Source organism: Microcaecilia unicolor, chromosome 2, assembly GCF_901765095.1.
Source record: "Microcaecilia unicolor chromosome 2, aMicUni1.1, whole genome shotgun sequence".
Taxonomy (NCBI): Eukaryota; Metazoa; Chordata; class Amphibia; order Gymnophiona; family Siphonopidae; genus Microcaecilia; species Microcaecilia unicolor.
Window position 1 is genome coordinate 157,922,761 of NC_044032.1, and position 15,029 is coordinate 157,937,789.

The 15,029-nt window shown below is 42.9% G+C and overlaps 1 protein-coding gene across 4 annotated transcripts in view; it reads left to right on the plus strand.

Moving 5' to 3' along the window:
* PAM (peptidylglycine alpha-amidating monooxygenase) overlaps positions 1-15,029 on the plus strand; it is a 553,254-nt gene that overhangs the window by 212,815 nt on the left and 325,410 nt on the right. For all 4 annotated transcript variants that reach the window (XM_030193423.1, XM_030193421.1, XM_030193424.1 and 1 more), the window contains exons 2-3: positions 1,876-2,389; positions 3,256-3,376. In XM_030193423.1, the coding sequence (XP_030049283.1) occupies positions 2,298-2,389; positions 3,256-3,376 (213 nt within the window). In that variant the 5' untranslated portion in view covers positions 1,876-2,297. The remainder of the gene's footprint in view (positions 1-1,875; positions 2,390-3,255; positions 3,377-15,029) is intronic.

A 15,029-nucleotide genomic window follows, 5' to 3' on the forward strand; every position in this document is an offset into this window, starting at 1 on the left:
ATAGCATTTAAAATGTAGAGTTACACAAAGTGTATCCATGGACCTGACTTTTTGAGAGACCAACACCAAAAAAGTACATCTGAAGCAGACAGCCTGTGAGGGAATCTGTGGGCCATTAGATCATGAAGGAGCAAAAAGGGGCACTCAGGGAGGACAAGGCCATAGTGGAAAGATTGAATGAATTCTTTGCTTCAGTCTTTACGAAAGAGATGTAAGAGATCTACCTGTACTGGAAATTATTTTCAAGGGCTATGATGCAAAGGAACTGAAATAAATCTTGGTGAACCTGGAAGATGTACTGAGCCAAAGTGATTAAGAGTGGAAAATCCTCTGGACTGGATAGCATACACTCCAGAGTACTGAAAGAACTCAAACATGAAATTGCTGATCTGTAGTTAGTGATCTGAAACCTGTCATTAAAATCATCTGTAGTACCTGAAGATTGGAGGGTGGCCAATGTAATGCCGATTTTTAAAAAGGGCCCCAGGGGTGATCTGGGAACTTACAGACCGGTAAGCCTGACTTTAGTGCCGGGGAAAATAGTGGAAACTATTATAAAGAATAAAATTACAGAAAACATAGACAAACATGGTTTAATGGGACAGAGTAGGCATGGGTTCAACCAAGGGAAGTCTCACCAACTTGCTTAATATCTTTAACTGCATAAATAAACATGTGGATAAAGGTGAACTGGTTGATGTAGTGTTTCTAGATTTTCAGAAAGCTTTTGACAAAGTTCCTTATGAGAGACTCCTGAGAAAATAAAAAAGTCATGGGATAGGAGGCAGTGTCCTCCTGTGGATTAGGAATTGGTTATTGGACAGAATTTTCTCAATGGAGGAGGGTGAATAGAGAAAGTATTACCAGGTCCAGTGATCTATGGGGTGGAGATACTTGTGTGAAATGTAAATATCAACAGGGATCATACTCCATTCCATCTTAGAATGCTCTAATTTAACCCTTTGAATACAGACCCTCTCTATTATGGTTCAGGGTTATGCAGAAAGGTGAGGTTCGGGGTGGGACTATGTCCACATCTGATGATGGCATCAAAAGGGGTAGGGTTGGGAGTAAGAATGGCTTGGGCAGATCCTCAATTCTGATTGGGTGGCAACCCAGAAGTGGACATGGTGCCTGTCAAAATCAATTAGTTTGACAAATGGTAGTAAGTTATCCTAATAACAGCTGATGGAGTTATGGTGCACTATATACTGTCATACAGGGCAGAAGTGCAAAGGAAATAAAAAGGTGTTTATTCTGAAGTCCAGTGACCTTATATTGAGGAAGGCTGATTATTTTTCTTTCTGCTGCTAATGAAATATAGTTTGCTGTCAACATTGGGTTGTTTAATTTCTGATTGATACCTGGAAATTTTTTGAGCTTCTGAATGAATCGCTAGAAAGTGTTTCCTATATAAGGCGGTATATCAAGTCCCATTTCCCTTTCCGCCTATTTTATTAGCTCCTGGTAATGGAAAGCAAATTCTTGTGGGGGGTTTTTTTTTTTTTTTTTTTTGCAATGTTCACTCAAAGGATGTACAATACACAGAAAAGATCAATCTTAAAGATTTATTTTCTGCTCTTTTCCTTTTGTCATACCTTCTAATTCATTTTTTTAGTTGAATAACTTGGTAGCATGGTGTGTTCAAATAGTAGGATTTATTTTTAATGAGTTCAGACCGCCCCCGGGAGTCACAGAGAGAGGATGCCTGCGTGTGACAGAGAGAATGTGTGCGAGCGTGATGAGGAGGACCAGTGCCTTCTTTTCTGGGTTGGGCCAAAGCTTTGGAAAGTACTAATGTCTTTAGAAGCGTCAGTGGGGATTTGCTGAGCGATTAGCCATCCATTATCTTGCTTCTGTTTTGTTTCTTCGCAGTTTCTGAATGAAGCCCGACGTTGGGTTTTGCTGGAGGCCGCCTCTGAGACAGAAGTAACCAGCAGGGCGGCACGAGGAATTCCAGGAGGGGCGGGGAATCCGGCTGCCCCTGGCTTTGCCCATCTTCAGTCCGACACACACAAGTGCATTTTCCATCTGGCTGCCCCGTCGGAAGAAAGGAGAAGGAGATTCTCCATTACAGACTGCTTTTCTTTTGTGCGTGGGGCAGCGCGTCAGCCACTTTTCCTGATTTACAGCACACTCTTTCCTGAGACAGAGGGGCTCTCAGCTACTGTAGGACTCACGATGAAGCAGTGAATTGCCACCGCTGCTCCTGCTCAGTTGTCTGGATCAAAGCCCGCTGCCCCCCCCCCCCCCTCTCTCTCTGCTCCCTTCGGCGGGCCGGGAACAGCAGGCTGGACATGGCTGGTCTCGTTAGCAACCTGCTATTACTCTGCCTTGTGTTTGCCAGCAGCCTCTGGGCTTTCAAAAGTCCGCTGTCTGTCTTTAAGAGGTGGGTTTCGTTGCTGCATGTGGGAGCTGTTCAGGGAGGCACCAGTTTGTTTGGGGTGGGGGGAGGGGGTTAAGTACTGGATGTGTTAGGAAAAGTAAAATAGCTTTCTGCACCAACAAGTTTTATTTTCATGTAAACAACTTTTTGGTGTGGGTAGCTGAGTACAGTACTACATTTGCACCCACAGGATGTGTCTTGTTTCTTAGTAAATATTATTTGGCTGAAACTGTATAAACTAGCACACATTTAGTTGACGTGTAGGATATTAATAAAAGTTACTGATAATATGCCAGTGTTTCTTGAAACAAGCTTACATTAACTTGATTAGCTGAGGAGAATGCATTTAACTGTGTGCAATGGAGTCCCCAGAATTGTTCCATTAACTATTTATAGACGTGTACATTTCTTATTCACATCACATCTTCCCATCTCTCTTTATAAATATTTCTTATTCCTCTGTCAGCTCTGGCTCAGCAGGAAGCTTATTATTTATGTGCTGTTGGTTATAGTTAGTAGTATTTCTTAGACCTGTGTGTTATCATCCAGCATTTTCTCAGTCCTGCTGTGGGCACACTGGGATGCTTACTGGTCTATCCAGGGATCAGTCCTAATTTATCAACCACAAAATCTTCAAGTAACTGACCATGTCTTCGAAGTTCCACACAAATGTTTATATATTATTCTTTATTGCCTATAAAATAATTAAAAAAAAAAACAATGTTTTGGGTTGCTTATGGATGACTGTTTTGAAGAGGCATTTGCCCTAGTCCATTTTAGGAATAAATGTTCACAAGGCAAAAGGGAAGCTGTGCTAGAACCATATCCCACTTGATTGAATATGGGCTGTTCTGTTTTTCCACTTTAAGGTATAAGGAGATCTCCAGGTCCCTTTCAGATGATTGTCCAGAATCCACTAGGCCTGTGGTATCTGCGGATTCCATGGATTTTTCACTGCCTGTTCGAATGCCCAGGGTGACTCCTCAAGAGGTCAGAATGAAGGCTTTATTTTCAAGTTTTATTGTCACTAAAGTTATCTGTATTTGAAACTGGATGTAAAACAGAGCAAGGCTTCAGATAGAGGAACAAGCTGAATTGGATAATTTAACTCTGATGTGGTATCCTAGAAACTCCTAGGGAAAAGCCTGGGAATACAGTAGCAAGGAATGACAGTAAAAGCTGCAGTGTCATCTTAATTCAAAATGTCATCTTTTCTATTTCTCAGCTCTGTGGCTTCTTTAGATCATCTTCCTTAGGCCCCCTTCTTTTTGGCCTGTCATGTTCTGCTAGATTTTCATTTGCTTGGAATAAAAAATGTGGGCTTTTCCTTTAACTTTTGGTTTGCTTTGACTGAACTGCTTTTGCTCGGCCCCCCCCCCCCCCCCCCCCCCCAAGCAGAGCTGCTGTGAAAGTCAGCTCTAATGGGCCGATGACCAGAAGCAAACACAGGAGCTAAAGGCTGTTAGCGCCATACTAATGCCTGTGTTTCCTACCGCCCCATGATCAGAGCCCCTGAATGCGTGAAACAACGCGCTCGTGGGCTCTGAACACACTAGCATGCAAATACATGCAAAACAGGGCTCTTAGTGCAAGTAGCATGCAAATGTATGCTAAACCTATTCCTCCCCAATGATTAGCGACCAGCGCGCCAAACGGCCCGCTGGCCACAACAAACCTTACGCCAGCTTGGAGCTGGCGTTAGGGTTTGCAGAGCATTGAGGAGGAATGGTGAGCCCTGTCCAGCATGTATTTGTATGCTATCAGGCCCCCCCCCCATTCCCCCTAGTGCAGCAGCCCGCACCCACCCACAGGAGCAGGAACCCCAACCTGACACCCCCCAGCGACATGGGGGCTGGAGGTCCGGTGGGTCTCCAGGCCCCCCAACACAGGTTTAGGGGGGGCTGGAGATCCGGTGGGTCTCCAGCCCTCCTAACCCCCCCAGGAATCCCCTCACATGAATGGAGCCCTGGTGGCCCAGTGGTCCACAAATCAATCCCCCCCTCCCCCACCTGATGGTCTTAGTGGCCCTTCCCCACCCCCTTACCTTCATTGGAGGAGAGAAGTGACCTCTTCCATCAGTGCTGCCTCGAAATTGGCGGCACCCACCCCTGCCCAGTGCTTCATACCGTATAAGGCACAATCCTCCTGCACCTTTACCCTATGATCGAAGAGAATAGCGTGCTTAAATTTGCATGTTGTTATCTCTGATCAAAGGGGCAGTAAAGCCCCATGCTGATCCAGCGCTATTTTTAGAGTGCTGTTTGGAACAGTGCGAGGCTTTCGATCATCTGCCTATAAGAGATGCTGTTTAACTGATCTTGCCTCTTTAGTGCTTTCCAGGTATTTCAATCATGCAGAATCTGTAAACTCATTACATCAGCTGCTACCATGATAATAACCATTGACAGTACATAAGGGTGGTTAGTACATTTTAATAAATTAATAAACATTCACTTGGTGAAAAAGAGGTCTTTTAATAACCTTAGCCCTGACTGGATCTCTGTAAGGAGCAGATGTAACCGTATCAGCTGTAATGCAAGTGCTATCAATGATAGAGTTGAGCTGCTTGCTTGACACACAGCAAGCTTTGTCCACTTCTGTAGTGGATTTTTTAGGAATCTTGTACTCCTACAGGTGGTGTGCACTCTCTATATATGCTGTTTTCCCTTGCTCACATCTTGGTGGTTGAATATCAGCTGGGAATGATAAAATACCAATGTAATACCCAGAGAATATTTTTTTGATGGCCTTGGAAACCTCAAATCCATCGCTGTCATATTTACGGTTGGTTTCCATTAAATAGAAAATTCTGTGGTGATTAATTCTGCATTATGCAGCAAGAGGATTTATGCCTGTCATTAAAAAGCAGTGCTTTCCTTTAGAAAGGCTGTGGAAGCACAGGGAGAAGAGAGCTGTTATTGTCACGCTGCAGTAGGTGATGACTCATTGTTGCAGATAATTTTTTTTTCCCTTGAATATTGTGAAAATAAAAGGTTCAGCGTGGAATGAGACTAAACCTGTCTCATCTTGGGGTTTCAGCTGCATGATTCCAAAGAAGGGAGGCAGCAGGGGTCATATGAGAATCACGGTCACACTGAACAGAAAATTGTCAGTTTTTGTGGAAGATATTTGATTTATTTGGAGAAGATCTTTTTATTTAATGGGTTTAATTATATAGGGAAAACAAATCTCTTAAAATATTGTTCTAGTTTCAAAGGTCATGGTGGAAATCTGAGGCCTTGTTGATCCATGATCTGCGGATCATATCGACTCTGTTCACTGTGAAAATTTTATAAGGGCAATATTCTAAAGCGGTTATATAGTAGTTGATAGTGCAGGATTCATAATTACCTTATTTTTAAAATTCTCAAAGGCTGAATAGATACTTTTAGACATATACATTGTTATTCATCTGAAATTGTCGATCTGGAAAGGTTGGGTGTTAATTCAATTTTAGTTAAGGTTTGATATGCCGCCTTATAGCAAGGCCTTCAGGGCGATTTACAAATTAAATTAAGTACTATAAGTTACAGATGGAGAAGAAGAGAGAAGACAAGAAAGAAGGAAGAGAGGAACTCCATTTAATAATAGGAAAGAGGATAGAAGGAGGGTAGGGGGGGGGAAAGATCATGTACAGTCTATACAGAGTTGCTGACCCAGTTTCTCAAGACAAATCAGGGCAAGCAAAAGCATCGTTCAAAAAAAGGTTTTAAGGGCCGTGTGAAAATCAGCATGATTGGACAAGGAACACAGAATAGGTAGAGAATTCCACAGGGTAGGGGCCATTACACTAAAGACCCTGGATTAGAGAATGATGTGGGGACAAATTTGTCCCCGTCCCTGGAAACTCTGTCCCCATCCTCACCCCATCGATGCAAGCTCTTGTCCTCATCCCTGCCCTATCCCCACAAGCTCTGTCGGATCACATCTGCACAATTCTTGTTCTGATTTTATATTTAGATAATTTTATTAAAGTATAAAAAGAAACAATATTCTGAACAGCTGTCGTTTTACAAATCACAAAACGTACAGAACAAGGGTCAACAAAATCCTTGTCTTCCCTCTCAAATATCCCCTCCACTATCAGGAAAACTGAACAAGCCAAATTACTAAAGAATTCTACATAGAACATTCATGCCAACAGAATACCTCAGTCACACACACACACAACACAAATACCAAATACATAATAGCTGACATAAGTACATAAGTACATAAGTAGTGCCATACTGGGAAAGACCAAAGGTCCATCTAGCCCAGCATCCTGTCACCGACAGTGGCCAATCCAGGTCAAGGGCACCTGGCACGCTCCCCAAACGTAAAAACATTCCAGACAAGTTATACCTAAAAATGCGGAATTTTTCCAAGTCCATTTAATAGCGGTCTATGGACTTGTCCTTTAGGAATCTATCTAACCCCTTTTTAAACTCCGTCAAGCTAACCGCCCGTACCACGTTCTCCGGCAACGAATTCCAGAGTCTAATTACACGTTGGGTGAAGAAAAATTTTCTCCGATTCGTTTTAAATTTACCACACTGTAGCTTCAACTCATGCCCTCTAGTCCTAGTATTTTTGGATAGCGTGAACAGTCGCTTCACATCCACCCGATCCATTCCACTCATTATTTTATACACTTCTATCATATCTCCCCTCAGCCGTCTCTTCTCCAAGCTAAAAAGCCCTAGCCTTCTCAGCCTCTCTTCATAGGAAAGTCGTCCCATCCCCACTATCATTTTCGTCGCCCTTCGCTGTACCTTTTCCAATTCTACTATATCTTTTTTGAGATACGGAGACCAGTACTGAACACAATACTCCAGGTGCGGTCGCACCATGGAGCGATACAACGGCATTATAACATCCGCACACCTGGACTCCATACCCTTCCTAATAACACCCAACATTCTATTCGCTTTCCTAGCCGCAGCAGCACACTGAGCAGAAGGTTTCAGCGTATCATCGACGACGACACCCAGATCCCTTTCTTGATCCGTAACTCCTAACGCGGAACCTTGCAAGACGTAGCTATAATTCGGGTTCCTCTTACCCACATGCATCACTTTGCACTTGTCAACATTGAACTTCATCTGCCACTTGCACGCCCAATCTCCCAGTCTCGCAAGGTCCTCCTGTAATCGTTCACATTCCTCCTGCGACTTGACGACCCTGAATAATTTTGTGTCATCGGCGAATTTAATTACCTCACTAGTTATTCCCATCTCTAGGTCATTTATAAATACATTAAAAAGCAACGGACCCAGCACAGACCCCTGCGGGACCCCACTAACTACCCTCCTCCACTGAGAATACTGGCCACGCAATCCTACTCTCTGCTTCCTATCTTTCAACCAGTTCTTAATCCATAATAATACCCTACCTCCGATTCCATGACTCTGCAATTTCTTCAGGAGTCTTTCGTGCGGCACTTTGTCAAACGCCTTCTGAAAATCCAGATATACAATATCAACCGGCTCCCCATTGTCCACATGTTTGCTTACCCCCTCAAAAAAATGCATTAGATTGGTGAGGCAAGACTTCCCTTCACTAAATCCGTGCTGACTTTGTCTCATCAGTCCATGTTTTTGTATATGCTCTGCAATTTTATTCTTAATAATAGCCTCCACCATCTTGCCCGGCACCGACGTCAGACTCACCGGTCTATAATTTCCCGGATCTCCTCTGGAACCCTTCTTAAAAATCGGAGTAACATTGGCTACCCTCCAGTCTTCCGGTACTACACTCGATTTTAGGGACAGATTGCATATTTCTAACAGTAGCTCCGCAAGTTCATTTTTTAGTTCTATTAATACTCTGGGATGAATACCATCAGGTCCCGGTGATTTACTACTCTTCAGCTTGCTGAACTGACCCATTACATCCTCCAAGGTTACAGAGAATTCGTTTAGTTTCTCCGACTCCCCCGCTTCAAATATTCTTTCCGGCACCGGTGTCCCCCCCAAATCCTCCTCGGTGAAGACCGACGCAAAGAATTCATTTAATTTCTCCGCTACGGCTTTGTCCTCCCTGATCGCCCCTTTAACACCATTTTCGTCCAGCGGCCCAACCGACTCTTTGGCCGGTTTCCTGCTTTTAATGTATCTAAAAAAATTTTTACTATGTATTTTTGCTTCCAACGCTAATTTCTTCTCAAAGTCCTTTTTTGCCCTCCTTATCTCCGCTTTGCATTTGGCTTGGCATTCCTTATGATCTATCCTGTTACTTTCAGTTGGGTCTCTTCTCCACTTTCTGAAGGATTGTTTTTTGGCTCTAATGACTTCCTTTATCTTACTGTTTAGCCACGCCGGCTGACGTTTAGTCTTTTTTCCCTTTTTTCTAATACGTGGAATATATTTGTCCTGAACCTCCAGGATGGTGTTTTTAAACAGCATCCACGCCTGACGCAAGTTTTTTACTCTGCGAGCTGCTCCTTTCAGTCTTTTTTTCACCATTTTTCTCATTTTGTCGTAATCACCTTTTCTATAGTTAAACGCTAGCGTACTTGATTTCCTAGTTTCACTTCCTTCAATGCCAATATCAAAACCGATCATATTATGATCACTGTTATCAAGCGGCCCTCGTACCGTTACCCCCTGCACTAGATCATGAGCACCACTAAGGACTAAGTCTAGTATTTTTCCTTCTCTTGTCGGCTCCTGAACTAGCTGTTCCATGAAGCTGTCCTTGATTTCATCAAGAAATCTTATGTCCCTTGCGTGTACAGATGTTACATTAACCCAGTCTATATGCGGGTAATTGAAATCCCCCATTATTATTGTGTTGCCCAGTTTGTTTGCGTCCCTGATTTCCTTTAACATTTCTGCATCCGTCTGTTCATCCTGGCCAGGCGGACGGTAGTACACTCCTATCACTATCCTTTTCCCCTTTGCACATGGAATTTCAATCCACAGTGATTCCAAGGAGTGTTTTGTTTCCTGCAGAATTTTCAATCTATTTGATTCAAGGCTCTCGTTAATATACAATGCTACCCCTCCACCAATCCGATTCACCCTATCACTACGATATAATTTGTACCCCGGTATGACAGTGTCCCACTGGTTATCCTCCTTCCACCAGGTCTCAGAGATGCCTATTATATCTAATTTTTCATTTAGTGCAATATATTCTAACTCCCCCATCTTATTTCTTAGGCTCCTGGCATTCGCATATAGACATTTCAAACTATGTTTGTTGTTCCTAAGTACATCATGCTTAGTACTTGACAGTATTAATTGGCAATCTTTTGTCTGATTTTTATTGTTATTTAAGGATACCCGATCTACTACAATCTCTTTTTCAACCTCACTATCAGGATACTCTATCTTCCCTGTTATGGTGATATCTTTGAAAGATACCTTATCCCGAACCATGCTCTTTTGAGCGACTGTCGGCCTTCCCCCCATTTCTAGTTTAAAAGCTGCTCTATCTCCTTCTTAAACGCCGATGCCAGCAGCCTGGTCCCACTCTGGTTAAGATGGAGCCCATCCTTTCGGAATAGGCTCCCCCTTCCCCAGAATGTTGCCCAGTTCCTAACAAATCTAAAGCCCTCCTCCCTGCACCATCGTCTCATCCACGCATTGAGACTCTGGAGCATATATTAACCTAAAACCACAAGAAGCCATACCACAGAAATAGAAAGATATGCATTTCCTCCTATATGGTGCAAAATATAAAGATCACACATACCAGCGATAGTGTTAGGGGAATGTAACTAGTACATCTTCCCCCTGGCCCTGGCCAGAGCCCTAAGCCTATCCTTATCCTCCTACCTATGTTCAGCATCACTCCTTTGTGTCCCTATGCCCCCCCCCCCCCCAAGTCCAGCATCTCCCTTCTGCGTTCCTATTCCCCATGATGTCTAGCATCTTCCCTCTGTGTCCATATACTCCCTCTCATGTCTGGCATTGCCCCTCTGTGTCCCTTCCTCTCCCTTCCTCCCCTGCAGGTCCAGCCCCTCTCTCCCTTCTCTCTAGCCCTACCACCCCATGGGTCCTATGCCTCTCTCTCCATTCCCTCCAGCCAGCACTCCCTCCCCCTAATAGTCCAGCACCTTTCTCCCTTCTCTCCATCTCCCCCTTCAGGTCCAGCAGCCTCCTCCCTTTCCTTGAGTCCACTCCATCAACCCCCCACCCTCACTTCCAGTGCCCCCTCTCTGTGGGTCCCTATAACCAGTCCCTCCAGATGACACACTGATTAAAATTTATAGCAAATTACTACTCTACCTATGAAAAGTTACCTCTGTGTGTACATCTGTATGCTGTACAAGCCAGCATGTTTGAAAATGTAAGTGGGATCAAATGAAAATGGTACCAACAATAAGGAATGAGAATGTGGAAGAAGTAGCTCACAGGTTTGGTTGCTTTGTTTTGAGGCTCCGTGCTCCCATAGTCAGGTATCTTGAGTTCTCCCTCCCTCCCTTCCTTTGAGTTTGGCCGGATATCTCTCCTGTTTCCAGCAATGAGCCGCGGAGCGGGCAGTGCAGAAGACAGCTGCTTCTGACTGCCCCGGTCTGTCTTGCTGCTTCGTCCCATTCACAGGAAGCTGAAAAGGTGGGATGAAGCAGCGACTGGACTGGGGCACCCGGAAGCAGCTGTCTTCAGCGCTGCCCGCGCCATGGCTCACTGCTGGAAACAGGAAGGAGAGATAGCCGGCCGAACCTGAAGGAAGGGAGGGAGGGAGAGCTCAGCTGCCTGACTACGGGGACAGAGAGCAGGGAGCCTGAGGAAGCCAAAAACTGCCTGGTTGGCCACTATTGTTGGGGGGCCTGAGGCAGAATCGGGGGGGGGGGGGGGGGCTGGGCCCCCAAGGCCCCCTGTAGCTATCCCACAGGGGAGGAGGAGGACAACGATGCTGAGAAGTGACCTGAGCCCAAATTTTGGAAATTGGTTATTAAAAATTAACAACCATCCCTCAAAATTCTTAAAAAATTAACAGACAGCTCATGCGAGCTGGTGCGAGCCGGCTCCAGCACACCACTGCCTGGCTGTATAAGGTATAGTTACTACGGGAGGGAGGGAGAGAGGAAGGCAGGCAGGCACGGAGATGCCAGACCAGGAATGGGAACTGCAATTGTTCTGTTGTTTTTAACCACATGAGCAAAGCTTTTTTACTGTTCCCACTGGGTAGTAAAAAGGTTTGATCCCGCATCCACGGTAAATGACTAGATTTTTTTTCTTTTACCGTGGGTCAGAGCAAGAGTCTTGTAAGTAATCCAGTGTAGCTGTGTATTTGCCATTTAGACATATAAAACTGTCCTGTTAGAGGTATATACTTTCCTTTACAGAATACTAATCTAATGGGTATGTACTCACTTAACATTTGGGTGCAAGCCTCATAAAGCCAGCATATGTGTTAGCACTTAAATGCTGGAGATATTTTTGCAAGTTAAAGCAATCTATAATATAGACATGTTAGTGTGAGCTTTGCCTGTGTGTATGTGCTCTTTGCAAATACAAGCCATGCAAGTTAAGTGGGTATTTGCAGAATAGTGTTTAGGTGTAATTTTGGCTTTTATGCATATGCACACAGATGCATATAAATGATGTTTTTGAACTCTTACAGTTTTATATAATGTTTATAATCTGTTGCATTGTCCTTGAGATTATGTATGCACGTTTTCGTTATCCTCCCAGAACTATGGGATGGAGCAGGCAATAAATATTTTAAATAAATAATGAGCATGTAAAAGTTAGTACCTGTGTTGCAGAATTGCTCCTTAAAAATATAAATTAAGGGGTGAGTATTCAGTTGGCAGTGGTGAGCATATTTTTTTTTAGCTGCTGTCATGGCTGTGAACTCTGTACGGTTTACAATAACAAAAAGACCATTCATACAGTCGGAATATAACAATAACAAATAGACCACCAAATAAAATCAGGTAAAATACTGCTTAAAAAGCCGGGCTTTCAACAATTTCCGAAATCTAAAATAATTACATTCACATGAGTTCCACAGAGTTAGAGGAGTGTGGTAGCCGTGTTAGTCCACTCTTAAGGTTATCAATAGAAATCAAACAAAATAAAACATGGAAAAGAAAATAAGATGATACCTTTTTTATTGGACATAACTTAATACATTTCTTGATTAGCTTTCGAAGGTTGCCCTTCTTCGTCAGATCGGAAATAAGCAAATGTGCTCATTTGCTTTTTCATGCGGCTGTATGCGGTATCTTCCATCTTAAGTAGAGGAGTGTGGTAGCCATGTTAGTCCACTCTTAAGCACATTTGCTTATTTCCGATCTGACGAAGAAGGGCAACCTTCGAAAGCTAATCAAGAAATGTATTAAGTTTTGTCCAATAAAAAGGTATCATCTTATTTTCTTTTCCATGTTTTATTTTGTTTGATTTCTATTGATAACCACAGAGTTAGAAAAACAGTACTAAACAGCTTTTTCCAGGTAAACGAGTAACAGAAGCAGAAGGTGGCATAAACTATTTTTGTGAAGTAGTCTTTTTGATACTTGACCAAACCTGGTCAGATTGGAAGATTGCTTCCCCAGAAAGCAACTTAAACCCAAAATCTTATTTTATTTATTTATTTATTTATTTATGACATTTGTATTCCACATTATCCTGAACAAGCTCAGGTTCAATGTGGCTTACATTCAAGAAAAACATCAAATATATGATACAGTCAGATAATTATAACATTTAACATACTGAGCCTGCAAATAGGTGGGAAAATGTGGGATATAAATGTCACAAATAAATAAATATTAGGAATAATTGTGTATTTGTCATGAAGCTGGGCTCGAGTATTGGTTATGTTGAAACATATAAGAGACGGCAACATTAGTTTATTGTCTTTGATAAGATGTGTACTTAATAGAAAAGTCTTTAGTAATTTACGGAATCTCAGATAATCTTCTAAGTGCCTTAATTGCTTGGGTAGAGAATTCCAAAGTTTGGTACTCTGATATGTGAAGCTTGCGACGAGGATTGATTTGTAAGAAAGACCTTTTTCAGTTTGGATAATGGAGCGTGAGGTATTCTCTAGATGTTTTCACTGTATTATATTATGTGAAGGATTAGTTGTTGCATATAGGAGGGTCATAAATCATATATGATTTGGTAAACAGTCTCACACATATTTTAAAGGTGATCCTTTCGTTTTTAGGAAGCCAGTGAAGTTTTAACAAGAGAGGGGAAACCTTCTCAAAACAAGGAGCACTGCATACAAGGCGGGCAGCAGTATTTTGTGCTGTTTGTAATTTTTTAAGGAGTGAGATTTTAATACCCGCATATATGGCATTACAATAATCTAATCTGGATAGTACCAGAGATTGGGTGATAGTACGAAGTGTGGAGCTTGGGAAGAAAGGACGCAACCGTATGGAAGGTACTTGAGACCACTTTTGAGACCTGAGCTTCGAATGATACTTCAGTCTAAAATTTACCACATATTTTTAAAAGCTGTGGAACATTTTGTAATTAAAAGTCAATCTGATAGCTTGTGGCAGATTGTTCTAACATGTCGCTGCTTGATAAGTAAAGGACTGTATAAGCATGTTCTTATATCTCGCCACTTTTGGATTAGGAAAATGCAGGAACAACTGATTTCTAATAGATTGATTCCTATATATGATTAAATTTGCTATTAAATCATGCAAATATTGAGGGGCACGACTGTACAATATATTAAAAATCAGAGTACATAATTTACAAATTGTTCTGACTTCCATAGGAAACCAGTTGAGTTTAATAAACAAAGGAGTTATCCCCTCGAATCTATGAACTGAATATTTCTATCAATCTTGAGGTTGTATCTGCAGAGTTTGCAGACTTTTCTGTATATTTACTGAGCATCCTGCTTATGTATAGAGTGGAGGAATAGCCTAGTGATTAGAGCACTGGTCTTGGCATCCAGAGGTTGCTGGTTCAAATCCCTGAAGGAGGGGAAGGGTTAAAAAAAAAGGAGGAGGGGGGGGGGGACAGAATGAAAAGCTTCTCAACATGCATCTCCTGAGTCTCAATTTTTGCTGTAATTTTCTTCAGTGTTTACTATTTCCATTTCCTCTTCTAATTTTTTTGTCCTGTTTTCAAGAACCTGGGTTTGAGGGCATAAAATTTTAACCAGGTTTACAATTAAGGCCCAAAGATTTTTCCAGAGTAACTTCAGCTGGTTTTTCTTCTAAGAAATGTGGAAAATTTAAAGTCTGTACCTTGTCAGTAGAAGAATTAACTTCAGCAGTCTCTTCACCTGTATTCAAACGATCACCCGTAGTTTTCTCCATGGCATGTTCTAAATTAGAGGAGTTTAACACTCCTTTGTTCTCCAGTTGTTCTTCCCAAACCCCTAGTCTCTCCTCTTCGGCTTCACATCCCGGCCGCCGAGCGAGAGACTCCCGCACTGGGGAACTAGCACACTGGGGCTGCGGGGGAGGAGCTCTTTGAACAGGACTCAGAGTAACATCAAGCACGGGCAACGTCGGGTCTCCACACATCCCAGTCGTCACTAGCGTGCCGCCTCCCGATCTCTCCAACACCTCAGGTCTCCGCAGAAAAAACTCCATTAGACCCGGCGTTGAAACAGAAGGCCGGCTAGGGGTTCCTGCAGCGAGCGACCGACCTTCCTTTTCGCTTCGGCATCTCGAAGAAAAAGTAAGAACATGGAGTACCGTGACAGGTTTAGTCCGCCATCTTGGATCTGC